Below are 19737 nucleotides of genomic sequence, written 5' to 3'. Positions count from 1 at the left end.
ATATCAAAGGAAGGCTAACTGGGAAGATAGTTTTTGTATGTGGCAGATGCTCAGGAGCAATAAACAGTGAAAATGTGCAGAGAACAACTTCCACCACATTCCAGGGAGAAAAACTAGAAGTAGTTGATAGCTAGGTGACCAAGTCAATAGCAGGAGAGGGTGCACTGAAAGTGTAGCTGCTAGAATAAGAATAACCTGGGCAAAGTTCAGAGAGCTCTTACATCTGCTGGTGACAAAGGGCCTCTTGCTCAGAGTAAAAGATAGACTGTATAACACATGTGTATGAACAGCCATGCTACATGGCAGTGAAGCATAAGCCGCGACTACTGAGGTCATGCGTAAGCTTGCAAAGATTGAAACTAGTATGCTTTGATGAATGTGTAATGTCAATGTGCATACTCGACAGAGTGTAAGTACCTTGAGAGAAAAGTTGGTCCTAAGAAGCATTAGATGTGGTGTGCAATAGAGACAACTGCGCTGGTATGGCCATGTGGTGAGAATGAATGAGGATAGCTGTGGGAAAAAGTGCCACACCCTTGCGGTTGAGGAAACCTGTGGAAGAGTAGACCCAGGAAGACTTGGGATGAAGTGGTGAAGCACGACCTTCAAACATTAGGCCTCACCAAGGCAATGACTAGTGACCAAGACCTTTGAAAATATGCTGTACTTGAGAAGACCTGGCAAGCCAAGTGAGACCATAACCTCATAGCCTATGCTAGGGGTGTAACCAGCCCACTTATGCGTACCTTTCCTTCATTAGACACTAAACTCAGCTTGTGAAAACCTGTTGAGGCAAGTGACTGGCATCCGTGCTAGTGGAGCGCTAAGAGCACCATCCGAGTGTGATTGTTGCCAGAGCAACTTCCGTGCAGGTGGCACATAAAAAGCACCATTCGAGCGTGATCATTACTAGCATTGCCTTACTGGCACTTGTGCTGGTGGCATGTGAAAAACATTTGAGTGAGGTCATTGCCAGTGCCGCTGGACTTGCTCCTGTGCAGGTGGCACATAAAATACACCATTTGAGCATGGCCATTGCCAGTACTGCCTGACTGTTCCTCGTGCTGGTGGCACATAAAAGCACCCATCACATTTTTGGAGTGGTTGGCATTAGGAAGGGCATCCAGCTATAGAAACTCTGCCAGATCAGATTGGAGCCTGGTGCAGCCATCTGGTTCACCAGACCTCAGTCAAATCATCCAACCCATGCTAGCATGGAAAGCAAACTTTAAACGAAGATGATGATGAGAGCCTAAACACAACAAGAAATACTGTTCTATTTTGGTTGATAAATGCTAGATATTGTGGTTTACTCCTGGTTAAGTACTTCTACAGCAACCCCTCTTAGATCATGGTATCAGTAATAGTTCTCTGAGGCATGGTTTCTATGGTTGGATGCCCTTCCCAATGCCATCCATTGGGTGCTCTGAGTCCTTTTTACATGGCACCATCACTGCAAGGTCACCAAGTGACTTGCAAGACAAAGATCCTTTGAGAGGAATGAGTGGTATGGAGTGAGCTGGCTGTGTGACAGAGGGACAGAAGCAGGTATCTTGCTGTAGAAGAGATACATGGTTCCCTCAGTCAGAGAGATGGTGGTAAAATGCCAAGGCATACACTCAAGGTACAAAGAGGTGAATGTAAATGGAATGGTACAGGACTGGACAGGGAGTTCATGAGAGTGCAAAGGAAGGAAGGGAAGGGAAATGCAGTGAGTGGTAAAACACATGTATATAAAGAGCAACAGGATAGCAATGATAAAGTTGGTAATGGGAGGGCAAGAGAGAGAGAGAGATGACAGAGTAGTGTTGAGCTGCAGAAGTGATGGGGAGAGACAAGCACAATGCATGAAAAGTTGTCCAGTGGGGTGGGGTTTGTGAATTAATGTTAAATGTAGTTAGAATACACAGCTCTTCCAGAACTGAGTTTCACTGAGGTAGTCAGGATTTCTCAAAAACCTCATATTACCAGACATCCTAGACCATTGTCATCTCCTCCATGAGATTCAACATCTTGAGATAGCCCTTGCTACTTCATCCCATGTCTTCCTGGGTCTCCCTCTTCCATAAGTACTGTCCACTTAAAGTAATCAGCACTACTTTATACAACTGCCCTCGTTCACATGCATGACATGTCCAAACCATTATAATCTTATGTACTACATCTGATTCTTCTTATGCCCAGCTTTTCTCTCAACACATTTGCACTTTGTCATACATGCACACTGATGTAGCACATCCATCAAAGCATACTAGCTTCATTCCTCTCCAGTCTTCACATGCTTTCTGCATTGAGGACCCAAGTCTCACACCCATTCATATACAAGCATCATACTATCTACCTTTCACTCTGAGAGAGATGCCTTTTGTTGCCAACAGAGGTGACAGTTCTCTGAACTTCCACTGTCTTATTCCTATTCTAGCTACAGTACTTTCAGAACATCCCCCTTCACTGCACTCTAGTTAAGAGAAGCTATCTACAACCTCAAGGGAACCTCCTGGGCATTTGAGAAAATCTAATTCCCATGTGTCCTTTGTGTTTATTGTTCTTATGCATCCACCACATATGAAGATGATTTTCTCTACCTATGATTCCACTATGCTTCCTCTGTGTCCATAGCTTGAACTAGGTGCAGCAAGTAGAAATCCTTCCAGCACCTTGCCTACATATTGAGCTGAGCCATTTGCCTGACAGAAAGAGAGCCATGTCTGCTTTCATGCTATCAACAACTTTGGTCTTTGCTACATTTTGCTTCTCTACCTGGAATTTATTTTCTAATTCTGCTATTAAAGTGTGATCATCAGCATATCGTAGTTCCCATGGGCTACCAGTTTCAATTCCGCTGTTATGGCCTAGAGGACTTTGGTGAATAAGAGAAGATTGAGAATCAAGCCCAGGTAAACTCCTGCTTGTACACTAAATTTATCTCTGTACTCATGGCTGACTCACACTATTAACAGCACCATTATATATGGCTTGTATAGCTCTAACAAGCTATTCATCTACTCTTAACTGCAGTTGTCTCACTAGTATTCTGATTTTTAAGTCATGTGAATTCAGTCTTTCCACATTTAGCCTTATTTAGCCTTATGATGGGCACCCATGTATGTTGTATGCATATGTTTGTTCAAAGAAACTCAAATGGAGAATCCCTAGAATACTTTACATATTTTTACTGCACTACTAATCAATTGTATTTGGAGGGTACAAATCAGTTTGCTTTGTTATTTCTGAAAGAATTTCTAGGTTTTATGCAAATATGTTGCTACTCAACTCAGTGATCCTTTGATAATTGGTAGAAATCTAGAGTCTGATACAAGTATTGTAAGTTTCTTGTTGGCTTCTCTATAGATGTTCTTTTTTCCAGCTGGATGAAGTAGTATCAGGCTTGTTGGGTTTGCACCAGGTTGCTATTTTTATTGCAATGTTCCATTGGTATTCCTTATTTTTAAAGATGTGAATACGTTTGGATTCTGATGTGCCTCTGGACTTTGACATTCATAACTTCTTATGGCTCTTTCACTTGTCACATCTTTTGTAATCATCACTCTCTTCATCAACATGTCTTATTCTACTACATGCATCCTAGATTCTACTACACTCAATACCCGAAACAACTCGCTCTCTTTCTCACCTACTGACCTAATCTCTACAAATTATAAACAACTCATCACCTACTTAGTCATCTAACTACTGCCTCATTGCAACTACCCACCATACATCCACATATCACACAACATCCTTTATACCCCACATCCTATACCACTTCAGATTAGCTGAATGGTTGGATGTCTTCCAGTTTTATATCAACTACTTCTGGCAGCATTTGTGCTATACACTTGATTCTTGAGAAATTGCTAGGTAACTGACTTAAACTATCCTTCTAGGCATGTTTCTCCACATTCTACACACAAAAATCCAAATTATGAGGCTGGTCACTTTGTGATTGTCTCAAATTCTGCAAAAGAAAAAGACTTTAAAGATCCCAAGAAATATAATATATATGTATATATATATATATATATATATAATATATATATATATATATATATATTATATATATATATATATATATATATATATATTATATATATATATATATATATATATATAGGGAGAAATCGCAAAAAAACAAAAGATGAAGACAGGTAGTGTAGACAACAAATGGATGTATTAGTATAATGCTCGGGAAGTGAAAAAGTCTTTAATACTTCGAGCCTACACTCTTCCACAGAAAGGAACAAAGAAAGAAACAAGGAGAGAAAATAAAGATAGAAAATAAAGAATGTGTAGTGGCTAGCAATCTATCATGGCAAATGATATATATATACACTCATATACATACACATTGGACTACAGTTATGCATAACTGTAGTCCAATGTATATGTGTATATATGTATATAATTTTACAGATGCTTACATTATTTCAGATTTCTTATCCTATTGATTTTGTTTAATAATTCCTGTATTCAGGAAGAACGTATGAGTCGAGCCATGGAAATAATGATGTCATATGTAGAGAATTTGAAAAGAATTCGAGAAAGAGAACATTTAGAATTAGAAGAAGCAAAGTAAGTTTCCTTTTGTATTTACATCATTCTAATCTTTCAAAAGATTTCATACTGTGTATCCTCATATCATATTGCAATTTTATAAAAACCAACTATTTATCTTGTTATAGTTTCATACCAACAAGTTTTAATCCAGCTCATTCTACCATGTATAACACATTTTTTTCCTAGGTAGTGTTATTTTCTAATTGCCTGCATTGAAAAAGTATAGAAAATGGCTATTATTTCCTTCAAACTTTGCTTTTGTAACCTTGATAATAATAATGAAATTTACCTATTTCCTATGGAAAAATTAATGAATTTGTGTATTTTCATTCAGACAGAGTCAGGGGGAAAACATATTAAAGCAAGCTTAACATTAAAATGTATACTTAAGTTATACAAAAGTGAATACAAGAGTTTAGTAGTGGGTACTTTTTCAAGATTTGTGATTGTAATGTTTCACTTTTACGTCTCAGTCTCCCATCATGTTTTCATTATACCCTCCTAGGTAGTGGCATTCAAGGATATATCCTGGTGGAAGCATTTGCCTTGCTCCTCTGAATATATCTCTATGTTTTCCTTGAATTTATCAAGATGAGCATCAAAAGTACATCTTGTAGCCCATTTTACTGTAGTTCTCCACCATAGTCTTCCCCAGCTTCACATAATTTTGTTTTGTGATTCCAATAATCCTCAATCATTGCAAAAGTTATTCCAAATTGCTTTCTCATTCCATAATGAACATCTTAGGGAATTCTCTGCACTCTAGGATTTTCTTTATCACTGGTTTAACAAAGTTATCTTTTTCAGCCTTTGCCTCAGCTTAGGGAAGAAGTCTTGCAGATTCCTTTTTTAGATTGTGAGAAAAGTAAACAGTATCTATGAAAAACCCATAAAGCATGTAGTTCTGTTCACATTTAATTGCATTCAGAGAGATGATGGGTGATAGGAATGACTCAAGGAGGAAATTGGGCAAGGGGGTCAGTTGTGCATATGTACCCACACTGTGCTCCCAAAATTTCAGTTTTACTGAAATGGGTAAAATAATATCAAAATATCATTGTCAATGTCACAAAAGCAAAGTCTGAAGAAAATAATAGCCATTTCCTGTATATTTTAGACTTATGCAGAAAAGAAATTACACTGCTGAGGAACAAAAAAAAAAGGAAACATTTTGTTACATTTGAAATGTTTTACATGTATAACATTTCATTGAAATATTTGTATGCTAATAAATTATTTTTCTACAGGTATTCTTAGTATATTTAGTAGTTACCAGGAGAGTAAAATGTTGAATTTCTTCACTGAAAGTTCATGAATATTGTGTTATTATTTCTCCATGAGGAGCATGTAAGAAATACAAGGTGTAAATCTTTGGTGTGAGCAGATTTCTCTTAACTAGCATTGTTTGTATAAAAAAAGATCATTAAAAAATATCTGTCTTGCAACTGTTACTATCATTTATATGAATTTTGTTATTAATAATTTCATATTTTTAATCCTGGAGTTATGTTAATCTTTCTCAGATATCTTTTATCTTTTACTGATCTCAGTCATTAAACTGCAGCCATGCTAAGGCACTGCCTTAAAGAATCTTAGTCGAATGAATCAATCCCAGTACTTTATTTATATACTTTGGCACTTATTCTATTGGTCTCTTTTGGCAAGTTGTTAGGTACCAGGAGAGGACAAAAACAAACATACATAAACAAAATTAAATAAATGACAAAGGAATAAGAAATTATGTAATGAACTTCATTAGCTTACAGTTGTTTCTGCTATAGGATGCAATGCACTCATACCTTTGTTGGAGCTTCATGTATGTCTAGGTATAAATAATACCCCATGTTTATCTGAATACATTCTCTTTAATTCTATACACACACACACATACACATGCATGTACACACGTTGTTATCTATAGCATGTCTTTCCTTCCCAATGATTTTGACATGTTATTTGTCAAACTGGCTAGAACCCACTTCATTGCCTTGATTCTCTCTCTCTCTCTCTTTCTCTCTCTCATGGATTTCATCATTTTCTATCCATCTCCATTCTCAACATACATGTTCTGTCTATATTTTATGTATGCTTACAGCCATATCACGTTGAAAGTACCGGTTCTCATCCGATCACTGAAGTTAAGCAACATCGAGCCTATTTAGTACTTAGATGGGTGACCACTTGGGAAATCTAGGTGCTGTAAGCATTCCCTTTTTTAATGGCAGTGCCCCAGCATGGCCACAGCATGTGAGCTGAAACTAGATGAAAATGAAAAAAAAATGAAATATAAATAGTTGACTACATAGAAGTTCATCATATGCCTATTTCTACACACATATATACACAAAATTTATCTCTATCTATTTTGTACTGGGAGGGGCTTTTTACTCTTCAATCTCTATGTTTCATTTCCTACATATTTTTATCATTTTTTCCAGTGGTAATGTTTTCCATATATATAAATGCTTTCCTAAGTAAAACTGCACTTCATTTTTAAAGCCCTAATGGAGCTATAGGGTGATACACAAGCACTCAACTATGAATGCATTACATCTTATAGCTGAAGCAGCTGTAAGCTAATGAAGTTCATTACACAATTTCTTATTCTCTTGTCATTTATCTAATTTCTTACACTCTGTACTCGATTAACGCTTATTTCTGAAGTGTATGTATGTTGAATTCTAACACCATGTTGTTTGTATTATTGTGCCTATGCAAAATATTATAGAATATATCATATGATCATGTGACCAACAAGACTATTAGATGTCTTTGCATTGTTTTAGCCTTCAAATGATGCCATCCCACTCACTAGGTGAGCGAGCCAACATTCCCCCTGATTGAAAGGGAACTGGAGCAACATGAGATGAAGTGTTTTGCTCAAGAAGGCAACGCACTGTCCAGTCTGGGAATCGAACTAATGATCATGAGTGTAACAGCCTAACTACTAGGCCATATGCCTTCACATATATACATATAAAATTATGAATTAAAAGCAGCTCTAGTAATGTAAATATTATTGATCACACATACACAGCGTATATGTTTTATTTATACATTAAATTTGCTGCAGGATAGTGATTTTGTGATTTATTTTATGTGCAATGTATTTGTGTGTTGTTTGTATGCTAAATTTGCAGCATTGTTTCAGAGTGAGTCATGAAATTTACAACCTTCATGTTTACAATGACATCTATGTATTACAGTGGTCTGAAGTACATTTTGTGCTTTGCTAGATAATGGTTTCATGTTGATGAGCCGTTTATATTTTGGTGTTTTTGTAATATCTTTTGCAACTTACTGCAAAACAATTGAGTAGCACCCTGTCATTACCATTATCTCATTCTGATAATGAGATCAGGGAGGCCTTGAAGTACAAGGGTGTTCAATAAGTAATGCCCCTGACCCACTTCCCATAGCAGTAGAGCAACGAAACTTGGCACAGTTATTAATCTTTTTCTACATAGGAACCACCCAGAGTTACGCATTTCTCCCATCCTTTGATGCAGCTCTGGAGACCGTTTTTATAGAAGACCCCTGCTTGGTCCTCCAACCACGACGTGACTTCAGAAATCAAGGTTGCATCATCTGGGAAACGCTTTCCTTTCAAAAACAACTTCATGGCTGTGAAGAGGTGAAAATCAGAGGGTGCAAGGTCTGGAGAGTAGGGAGGATGGGGGAGGAGTTCATAGCCGCACGCCTGTGCTTCTGATCTGGCGACACGCGAGTTGTAGACCGGAGCGTTGTCCTGCAGGAGGAGGATGCCTTTGCTAATCTTGCCCCACCTCTTGATTTCGATAGCTTCTCTTAATTTCCTCAAAAGTGAAGCATAATAGGCTCCTGTAATTCTGGTACCCTTTCCCAGGAAATCTGTCATCACTATTCTGTCCTGGTCCCAGAAGACTGTAAGCATGATCTTGCCAGCGGAGGGCTGCACCCTTGCCTTCTTTGGAGGAGGTGAGTCACGGTGCTGCCACTGCATTGACTGGGCTTTGGTCTCTTGATCATAGTGATGGACCCAGGTTTCATCCTGTGTAGTCAGTCCTTTGAAAAATTTTGAATCATCTTCTTGGCACATCTCCAAATTCATCCTCGAGCTCTCGACGCGTTCTTGCATCTGGAAAAGTGTGAGCAACCTGGGAATCCATCTGGCAGACACCTTTTGCATATGTAAATGGTCATGAATGATAGTTTCCACAGACCCGGTACTAATCTTGACCTCATGGGCTATTTGACGAATAGTTATGCGTCGATCTTCCAAAATGGCAGCCTCAACTTGACGGACAGATGCCTCATCAATGGCAGAAGGGGCGACCAGATCTGGGAGCTGTTTCCACAGAGTTCCGACCGTGTTTGAATTCGCGATGCCAGCGTTTTACAAGGTCATATGATGGGGCATCATCACCATAAGTTACTTTCATTTCATCAAAAGTCTCCTGTGGTGTGCGTCCTTTCAAATACAAAAACCGGATCACTGCTCGACACTCAACAGGCTCCATTTCACACTTGACTTAGTTCAAACACCTGTAAATCAGAAACCACAATTAGTTCAGAGCTGTAATATGCCACTTAATCTATAGAGATATAAATAATTGCACATGCAAAATTTCAGCTAGATCAAACAAATGCAAGTAGGTCAGGGGCATTACTTATTGAACGTCCCTCGTACTAACAGACTAATTTTTCCAAACTAAACATAAAGGATTAATGAAACTTGAACGGATTTATGACATTAATACTCATACACAATAAGCTGGTCAACTCTAGGTTATGATGCTGGATGATACTTGTCAAGGTGCTATGCAGAAACATGAAGCCACATGATTGCAAAGCAAACTTCTTTACCACGTACATATGCTTGAAGACATTTCCTACCACATCTTAAATAAAATTGTCGATAAATTTGAACAAAGCTCACACCATACTCTCTTTAACTGGCATTGTTTGAAAATATATACAAAATTATCATCTTGTCTTTTTCATATCATTAATGTTGTAATAACTGGATTTTTGCCATCAATAAATTTGTGTATTTTATATTTAAAAGGTATTATTACTAATATTCTTATAGTTTTTTATTTACATTCATAAACAATCTTTTGCAATTAAAATAAAGTGGTGTACAAATAAATTTAGATCTCAAGTTTTCTGATATTTACTCTCATAATTTATGTTTAATTAATTTTTTTTTTTCAGAACCCTTATTGATAATAAAATCTTAAATCCAGAGGCTGGAGGTTTGTAAATTCATTTTTTATTTGAATTGTATTTTAAATTTAGGTTACATGAATTAGATTTAAAAAAGCAAACTTGTAGTATTAACTGGTTTTTAAGATGTCTTTTCTTTTTCAAGATGCATTGGTCTTTACTTTCATTTTGTTTTTTTTTTATAAACATTTGAGATAGTATATATTCAGATTGTCTTCAGGTATCACATATATTTGTGTTAGGATTGAACATGTGAATTTTTATTAGAAGACGAAATTCCAGAGCTCTTACCTGCAATAGGACAGATATATTTACACTTTGTTGCAATTTCAACTAATTTTGACAAAGGCAAAGAGATGAAACTTGTTATGGACTTATGAGTTGAGTTCTCATTTATTGACTCATTGCTTCTCTGTTTTTCATTGGCTTTTTGTTTTCACTGAAAATATTAGGTGATAGTTGCTTGTGATTCATACTATATATATTCTGCAATTCTTGGCTTTGTCTCAATTTCTGTAAAATTCTAAAGTTTTTAGCATCTCATTCCATGATTTAACCTCTTCTATATTTCATTAGATATTATATACCACTCTTTTATTTGCTCATTTAGGAGAAACTTTTTTCGGTTTTAATTTTAAATTCCTAGAAATGGACATCATGTCAAAGAACATATAATAAATACCTTCTTAGTAAGGTGTATATCAGTGTTTCCCAACCTATTTTCCCCCAGGCCCCATTATAACTTTCCAGAAAAATGTATACCCTACTGGTGGTTGTTAAAAAACAACTTTATTTTTAATATTTTATCACAACTATTTAATACAAGTAATTCTTTTATTAAGTACTTTAATGAAAACTTTATGCCTGGCAAATTTCTTTTATTCGAGGACACAATTTTGTTAGCTTCAGCCATAAATTACTACATTTTGTAATTTCAAGTCTGTTTCTCTTGGCTCAAACCAAATCATCAACAGCACTACAGCCACACTCAACAAATAAGATGTGGGGAAATGAATCAAAAATTCCTTTGCTGAAATGGCAGTATTAGGGTATTTCCTTTCAACTTCATCACATAGTCGCATCTTGGTACCTTTCATTTTGAGCAAAGTATTCACTGATTCATCATGTAGCAATTCTGATAACTCTTCTTGGAATCACATTGGAACTTCAGAGATATCTACTAGCAATGGTTGAGTTACCCAAGAGGGAAAATTCGTTTTCTTCAAATCACCATACTGAGGTCTTTTATCAGCATTTTCAAATACTCAATACTGTAGCAGTATCAATTACCTCACATTGATTCAACCAGTAAAATTTCATGAAATTTCATGTAGAAATTATTCCTTAGGCATAATTCTAAAACTATAGTGAATTCACAAACCTTTGTTCTTGTATCAAAAAAAGTTATATTTGCATCTTGGAGCTACTTGTTCAAGCTGCTTAATTTCTCAGAGAGATCTGTCAAAAAACATGTCATCAGACATTGAATAATGAGTCAATGAAGGCAGACTGGCTAGAAGTACATTTGTGAGTAAAGCATACCAATTCAAATTTGGAATATTTAAGTCACTGAAAGAAAAGTTTGGAAATCAATCAAAAATCACTACATTATTCACTGCATAAAATGCAACCTACAATCATACTCCTGAAGTTTGCTACAGAACCTCTCTGCTCATAACAAAGCATGGATCCCATGCCCTAGCACAATTTTGTTTGGATCCCATGCCCTACTGCAATTTTGTTTGGATCCCACACCCTACCACAATATTTTTGGATCCCACTCCCCACCATAATTGTTTTGGGTCCCATGCCCCACTACAACTTTTTTTGGATAACACATCCCACCAGTGAGGTGTATGACCCACATTGGGAATCACTGATGTTTATCATGTGTTCAGGAAAGTAAATGCCTGTGTGTTCTGATGTTAATCAACTTAAACAAAATCTTGTATATTTAGTATGATTAATAGTTGTGATAAGACTATAAATATGATAATGAGAATGAAGGCAAGAAGATTAACTCTAATGTCAATTTTTTTTAATCCTATAAAAGAAGAAATACTTAGGGTAATGATAGATTCACAGAGTAAAATAAGTTCAATGAAATAAAAACAGCCAAAGTAAATGGCATGGATTACAGAAAAATCAAAATTATTTAGTTGTATAAATTAATGAAGAACAAACATTCTTTATCAGTACAAGGGTCAGCTGAAAAGTTCATACGTTGACCAAGATACTCTTATGGAATGTGACCAAATGAAGTTTATTTTTCAGCACAGTCTCCCTTGCAATCCACACACTTCTCCCACCAGTGTTTCACTACTTGAATCTCACTGGTGAAGAAGCTTTTATAATGTTTGTCAAAAAAATCAGCAATAGCAGGCATGATATCATCATCACTGTGATACTGATTCCCAACCAAGTGTTTTTTCATGTTGGGGAAGAAATGATAGTCAGATGAGGCTAAATCAAGAGAATAGGCTAAATCAGTTCAAAACCATAGTCACTCACAGCAGTCATCCTGGGTTAGGAAACGTTCAAGGAAAGCAGCTAGCACTGCCTGAAATAATGAAAAAATTTTCCCATGATTTGATCAGCCTGGTGTGCTTTTGATCAGGTTTCAGATGTGGCACCTACCAAGAAGGAACCTTTGTCATGCCAAGTTAATTGTGCAGAATATTCTCAACTTTCTCATGGGATATGCTAATAGCATTGGCTATTTGATTTATAGTCAATTGCCTGTCATCCATCACCATGTGGTGAACATAATCAATGTTTTCCTCAGTGGTGGCAGTTGCAGGACACCCAAACCTTGGGTCCTCTTCAAGACTCTCCCTTCCTTTCCTAAATTCAGCTGCCAACTTTTACACTGTTGATGAAGCTGGAGCATCATCGCCTAATATAGTATCTATGTCAGCGTGAATGTCTTTGGGGGATTAAACCCTTTTTCTGCAGATACTTGATAACATCATGATGCCAAATTTTGTCCATTTTCATAGGAAGTCACTACTGGTTACTTTTGAAGTCTCTTTGAAGAGTCAGATATCAGTTTACCTAGAAAGAAACAATGCAATTATTAATAAGAAGAGCTGAAATTAATGCATGCAAGATTTCACACCTCTAGCATCATTCCTTCATAGTTAGTCTATCAATTTTTCAGACCCCTCTCATATGTTCAGAAAGAGGATTTAAAAAAACATGTCCAATAATTTACAATGTTTAATTCAACAACTATGTGACTACAAAGGATTATTTTGATAAGCGTAAGACATTGCATGCTTTCCACATGTATGGGAATTACTGTATATCAGCAATTCATAAAAAAAAAGTGTATTGGCAACAAATGGATTTAACTGAGATGAGTTAATGTATGTGTAAAAATGCTTACAATGAAAAAGTCTGAATATAGTGTTTGTGAATATAGTGTTCTAGAACTGCATAGGGTCTCCCAGAAATTTTTTCTTGTTAAATTTTCCCCTTGTAAAACTTGGTAATCTCTCAAGAGTCAGACAAAAATAGCCATGGCAGTTAAATGAAGGATGCTGATGCCCTAACAAAATGTGCAATCCAATGTACATGACGTCAGACCCATGATTGTCTGACTTAAATCACCATAAATTTAGAATATCACTAAACTCAAAGCTGTTAATGAACCAAGTAAAATGGCTGCTACATACAAGAGGCAGTTTATTTTAATGTTAACATGTATGTGAAAGTAAACTTCTCTGCCTGAACAAGGAATAGCATAAATGTTTTACACTACATACTGTTATGGGAGAATCCTGAACACCCCCACATGACTGAAGGTGGACTAATCAATTACAATAAATAAGAACTGAGTGAACTATCAAGGGAGTAGTTTACAGGTGTTAGTTTGACTGTGTTGGTTTACCATGTTAGTTCAACCATAACAGTTGGTAGTTGAATAGTGAATACTGAGTATCATACCTACATTTGAGTAGTATGGAGTGCATTCTGTGTTAACATATATTTCTGCGATAGGTTATTTTTAGATAACCACAAACAACTATTTATTTGTGTAATACCATTTTACACCAGACATGTATACTCACATCATAATATTTTTGGTGACAAGATTATTCAAAGCTCATGCTGGACTGATTTTTGCTTGAACATGGAAGGTTTTCTAGCTTTTGTAATTCAATTACAGCAACAACAACAACAGTTGTTGGAATTACAGAAACAATAACAACAACAGTTGTTGGAATTTCAGAAGCAATAGAAACTGTTGGTACAGCTTATACAGAAGGAAATAGAAAATACATCTAGTTTGTTCACTCCTGACACTGTCACAAACTCATTTGGCGAGTTCACATATAACCTAGAGGACGGTACTACATTCTCTGCTTACTTTAGAAGGTATGAGGAAATTTTTAGAGAAGAATGCTGCGACTGGCAAGATGAGAAATAAAATTGACTTTTGTTGAGAAAGTTGGCACCAACCGAGCATGAGAAATATTGCAATTACATATTACCAAAGAAACTGGGTAAAGTCTGTTTTGAAAAAGCAGTGAATAATCTATTAAAGATTTTCAGTGTTAAAAGCTCTTTATTTAATATATTCTGGCAATGCATGAATATTACAAAAAAGAGGACAAAGATTTTATTGCATAAACTGGAATTGTTAATAGGGAATGTAAGTGATTTAAAATTAATGATCTAACACCAGAAATGTTTAAATGCTTAATTTTTGTGCAAGGTTTAACAAAAAAGAAAGATTCAGAAATTCATAACCGAATTCTGACTAAATTAGTGCAGAAGCTAACACAAGAAATATCTTGGGAATGCCAGAGAATAATCAACCTAAGGCATGCTCTAGAACAAACTGAAGTGAGAAATTGCTCTCATATATAGTCAGCGTGGCCAAAAGTAAGAAATGAAAAGCAGAAAATTAACCTGTTTTGGACGTAGAGAATTATACTACAGATTTGACTGTCCTTATAAAAATTGAAAATGCTTCAAGTATGGTGGGGGACAAACAGATACACAAATATGTACATACAAATATGTATATATAACAGGCTTCTTTAGCTTCCATCTACCAAATCCACTCAAGGCTATATATAGTAGAAGAAACTTGCCCAAGGTGCCACGCAGTGGGACTGGACCCGGAATCATGTGGTTGGGAAGCAAACTTCTTACCACAGTCATGCCTGCACCTGTATGTGCAGATTTCTCAACTGGACTAAATGAATGTTTAAGACAGTATAACTACCCATTACCTAGCCCAGAGGAAATCTCAAAATTAAGCAGTGGAAAATTGTTCTCAAAATTAGATCTTTCTGATGCTTACTTACAAATACAAGTAGAAGATAAATGTACTAAGCTGCTAACAATTAATACCCATGTGCAAATTTAACCAGCTCGTGTTTGGCATAAAAGTTACTCCAGATGCAATTGCCTACCTGGCTGATATATTAATTAAAAGTGAATCTTCTGATCAAGCATGTGAAATGTGTTTTTTTTTTTAGATAAAAGTTTCAAACTGGATGAGGAGACATGCAAATTTTTCTTGCCTAAAATTAAGTACTTAGTACAAATTATTAATAAAAATGGTAGTCAATTGATCTGTCAAGGGCAGATGCAATCAAAAATATGCTTCCTCCGACAAATATATCTACCGTACAAGCTTTTTGGGGACTTGTAAACTATTATCAGATTTATATACCAAATATGCATAAAGTAAGAGTTCCTCTAAATAATCTACTAAAAAAAAGGTGTTAAGTGGAATTGGTCTGACAATTGTCAGAAGGCATTCAATGAAATTTAAAAGATATTAGTGTCAGATTTGTCTTTAGTACATTTTGATCCTGCATTGGTGATTGTATTAGCTTCAGATGCCAGTGAGTACACTATCAGAGCAGTCATTTTACATAAATACGAGGATGATAACATGAAGGCTGTGGCCCATGCTTCACATTCTCTGCTACCAGCAGACAAAAATTACAGTCAAATTGAAAAAGAGGCTCTAGCAATTATTTTCATGATAATACAGATTGATCATCGTCCATTGTTATCTATATATGGGTCAAAGAAAGGAACTCCTACCCATACTACTAATAGGTTGCAATGCTAGGGTACTATATTACTAAACTATGATTTTAAGATGGAGTTTATACCATCTAAGAAATTAGGACATGCTGATTGTTTATCAAGATTGATACCAAAAAATACTGAACTGTTTGAAAATATTATGATTGCAGTGTTGTGAGCAGAAAAAGAAATTAAAAATATTTTATGTAATGTTGTACAAGAATTACCAGTTACATTAGAAGAAATCAAACTAAAAGCAGAAAATGATGAATTTATTACAAAAATGAAAGGAATTTTAAGTGCTGAAGAAGAAATGAAAATATGCGTTTTGCAGAATGCAACATGAATTCAAACCTATTTTCAATTTGTGACAATGTGCTAATGTACACACAAATAGTGGTAGTGCTGCCCACACTACAGAAACGAATACTAAAAGAATTTCACATTGGTCACCTGAAGATTTCAAGAATGAAATCATTGATGAGAAGCTATGTGTATTGGCCAAGAATGGACCAAGAGATTGAAGCACTAGTGAAAGTATGAAGAAGCAGCAAAATCACCTACCACAAAATTGCATCCATGGCCAAAAACAGATATCCCATGGTTCAGGCAGCATGTTGATTTTGCAGGTCCACTTAACAGTTCACATTACCATGTTGTAGTGGACAGTTTTTCTAAGTGGCTTGAAGTACATAAGTGTAAAAAACTGACATCCTTGGTTACAGTAAGTTTTCTACACAAATTGTTCACCAGATATCGTATTCTTGATACCATTGTGTTTGACAATGGAACTCAGTTTACTGCAGATGAGTTTTAAAAAATTTCTGTAAAATGTTCTGTATCAAACATATGACCACTCTACTGATTCATCCTAGGTCAAATGGACAAGTGGAACGTTTTGTTGATACAAAAAAGAGAGCTAAAAAGAAAGCAAACAACAAAATAATGGATGACTTAGTGCTTCAACAGTTTTTGAGGTATATCGAGTGACACCAAATACCTTTACCCGGTCCGGAATGTCACCTGCAGAACTAATGTTTGCTAAGAAGATTAGATCAGTGTACAACAAGTTGTTACTGGGAAGGAAAAGAAAAATATCAAACAACAAATATAATACAAAATTTTTCAAAATTGGTTACAAAGTTTTCTTTAAAATATTTTTAAAAAACGGTAAAGAAATGTGGGAAGATTACTAAACAGATTGGAAAAGTGTCATTTTTACTAAAAGGTCACAACCACAAACATAAGCAATATAATCAACTAAAAAACAAAAGGGTTACTGAGGAAACTGTCACAAGAAACAAAATTTTGATGGAAGTCTTATGATATGTTTGATGTACCAACATCAAAGCAAATTGTGGAAACTACATGTTCAAGGTGAGAGATATGGAGTTGCTTTGGAAGGGAAATAGATGAGAAAGTAGTAGGATGATTTGTAAGGTGTAGAAGGTGTAAGAGCAGTTGGGAGGGAGATATAAGGTTACATAAAGAGTTATAGTAAGTGGAACATGATAACAGATATAAGAAGGCATTGAGAATAATAGGAGATAAGAGAGATGTTAAGAATGGAGTATAGCAGAGGCAAGAGAGCAGTGACTGAAGGCACAGCAAGGATATGACTAGTAGAAGTAGTGTGGGCAGCAATGATAATGAGGAACAGAAGTGGTGGAGAGGAGGGAAAGAGGTAACCAGAAGAGAGGGCATTTGAAATGTGCCAATACTGCTTTCAGGTGATTATAGCAGCCAAATAGTGCTGTAGAAGTGGGAGTGATGGGTGTTAGAAGATGAGAAGCAGGAGAAGTACTTCACAGGACAGAGAGTGAATGATGAATGGAGAAAGGACCCATATGTACAAGAATACCAAATAGTTTTAGGATATCTTTTTTTACTGTAATGGATGTGTCTTCTGAAGCACAGCAAAAAACTAACTTAGTCATTTGTCATCTCCATAAGGTTCAGCATCTTGAGATCAGCCATCAATGTTTTGTTCCATATCTTCCTGGGTCTCTTCCATAAGTTCCATCCACTTTAAGCAATCATCACTTCTTTATACACCTGTCCTCATCCATAACCAGCACAATCTTCTCTCTTGCACACTACATCTGATTCCTCTTATGCTGAATTTTTCTCTCAGTACCTTAGCACTTTGCCATACATTTGCATTGACATTGCACATCCCACAAAACATATCAGCTTCATTACACTCTGGTTTTTACATGTTTTCCACATTCAGGGCCCACATCTCACTACCATGTACCATTGCTGTACTTATGCAAGCATCATACAGTTTGTCTTTCACTCTGAGAGAGGTAATTAGCTCTCTGAATTTTCTCCATCCTATTGTTATTCTAGCAACTTTACTTTTAGAACATCCTCCTCCTTTGCTAATTAGGTCACCTAGGTGACAGAAACTATCCACTACCTCCAGAGCTTTTGAGAAATTCAATTTCCTAATTTTTGTGGCCCTTGTACATCTTCCACATACAAGCACTACTTTTTCTGTTAACTTTCATGTGATTCAACTACATATTCCTACATATTGAGCAAGACTATTTATCTAAAGTGAGTAGAGTCCTATCTTCAATTCCAGGTTTTACTTCCAAACCTGGAATTTCTTTTTTAATTTTGTTACAAATCCTGCTATGAGAGTAAGATCATCAGCATATAGTAGTTCCCAGAGACAGCCAATCTTGAATTCTTCTGTTATTGCCTGGAGGCAATAGGAAGGGACTGAGAACTAAGCCCTTTTGAGTGCCTACTACTTATTGGCTAACTCTTGCCTCACTGAAAGCACCCCTGTACATTACTTGTATGGCTTTTACAACCCATTTGCCTACCCCTAGCATCCTCAGAGACCACCATATCACAACTTGAAGGACTCTATTGAAGGCTTTCTCCAGGTGAACAAACGCTAAGGACAATAGTTTACTCTGAGCTAAATAGTTCTGCTGTTGTCTAAGAAGGTAGCATCAGAAATACTTTTACAAAACCAAACTGCATCTCATCTAGTTTAATTCTATTTGATATAAAATATCTCAAAGCAGCATATTTGGTTTCAATCAACAACTTTGAAGATGAATTTCTATCTAATTGCTTGTAATGACTAAAAGAAATAAACTCTGGAAGAAGGAAAGACACCCAATATTTTATGTTTTGAAGATTATGTACTCTACACTGAACCGTGAAAGAAATGCGATTTTTTCAAATGTTATTTTTATTTGCTAAATTCTGAAAATTTTTTTCGGGGATGTAAGTGTAAATATTCCAAGATATGCTGGTTTATGGCTGAACCAAAATTGCAGGTAACCCTTCAACTTTCCCTAAAACAAGATGCCAAAATGCATTGGATGCTGTAGGTGGCAGTCGCAAACAATTGTCATGGAAACTGAAATGCACATGCATCTTGTGGAGATTATGGGTATAAAAATCAACTTGAACCACATTCCTGGTATTCGTAACTTGGACCCATCAGGTATGACCTGATTGTCAGCAGCACAGAGAACAAGTTATTGGCTGATTGCTAAGCAGGGCAGCATGCCCTGGTTTTTGCAAAATCTTACAATAGTCCATGTCAGCACCATCTATCACCTGCAACAGCGATACAACAGCACTGCAGACCATGCCCAGGTAGGACTACTTCATTCACCTGCAACACCTTCGTGATCGTTTCAGACTGGCCGATGTGACAGCTCATGGGGAACATTGGCACTGGATAGCGACCTGTCAGCAACAGTATGATGTTCACTGACCACCAATAACCTGTGTTGCCATCGTCCTGCTTAAGGGCTTATTCTCACTGCCCGCCACCATCAGGCATAACTACAGTGGGCTACACAGCACCAACATTGGTGGCATCAACAATGGAAGTCAGTAGTCTTCTCTGGTGAGAGTTGGTACTGCGTTGGATGGCAGAGTGAA

General features: G+C 36.3%; 1 protein-coding gene and 1 non-coding gene across 2 annotated transcripts in view; both read left to right on the top strand.

Moving 5' to 3' along the window:
- Positions 1-19737, top strand: part of LOC115226447 — a 577012-nt gene that overhangs the window by 343421 nt on the left and 213854 nt on the right. Inside the window, exons 13-14 of the mRNA XM_036500752.1 lie at positions 4475-4572; positions 9754-9794. Of these exons, the coding sequence (XP_036356645.1) occupies positions 4475-4572; positions 9754-9794 (139 nt within the window). The remainder of the gene's footprint in view (positions 1-4474; positions 4573-9753; positions 9795-19737) is intronic.
- Positions 6645-6763, top strand: LOC115208902. The gene has a single exon (XR_003881306.1). It is a non-coding gene; the product is annotated as a 5S ribosomal RNA (ribosomal RNA).

The sequence above is a fragment of the Octopus sinensis genome, linkage group LG2 (assembly GCF_006345805.1).
Source record: "Octopus sinensis linkage group LG2, ASM634580v1, whole genome shotgun sequence".
Taxonomy (NCBI): domain Eukaryota; kingdom Metazoa; phylum Mollusca; class Cephalopoda; order Octopoda; family Octopodidae; genus Octopus; species Octopus sinensis.
Note: the sequence above shows the minus strand (reverse complement) of the source record. Positions and strands in the feature narration are given on the sequence as shown.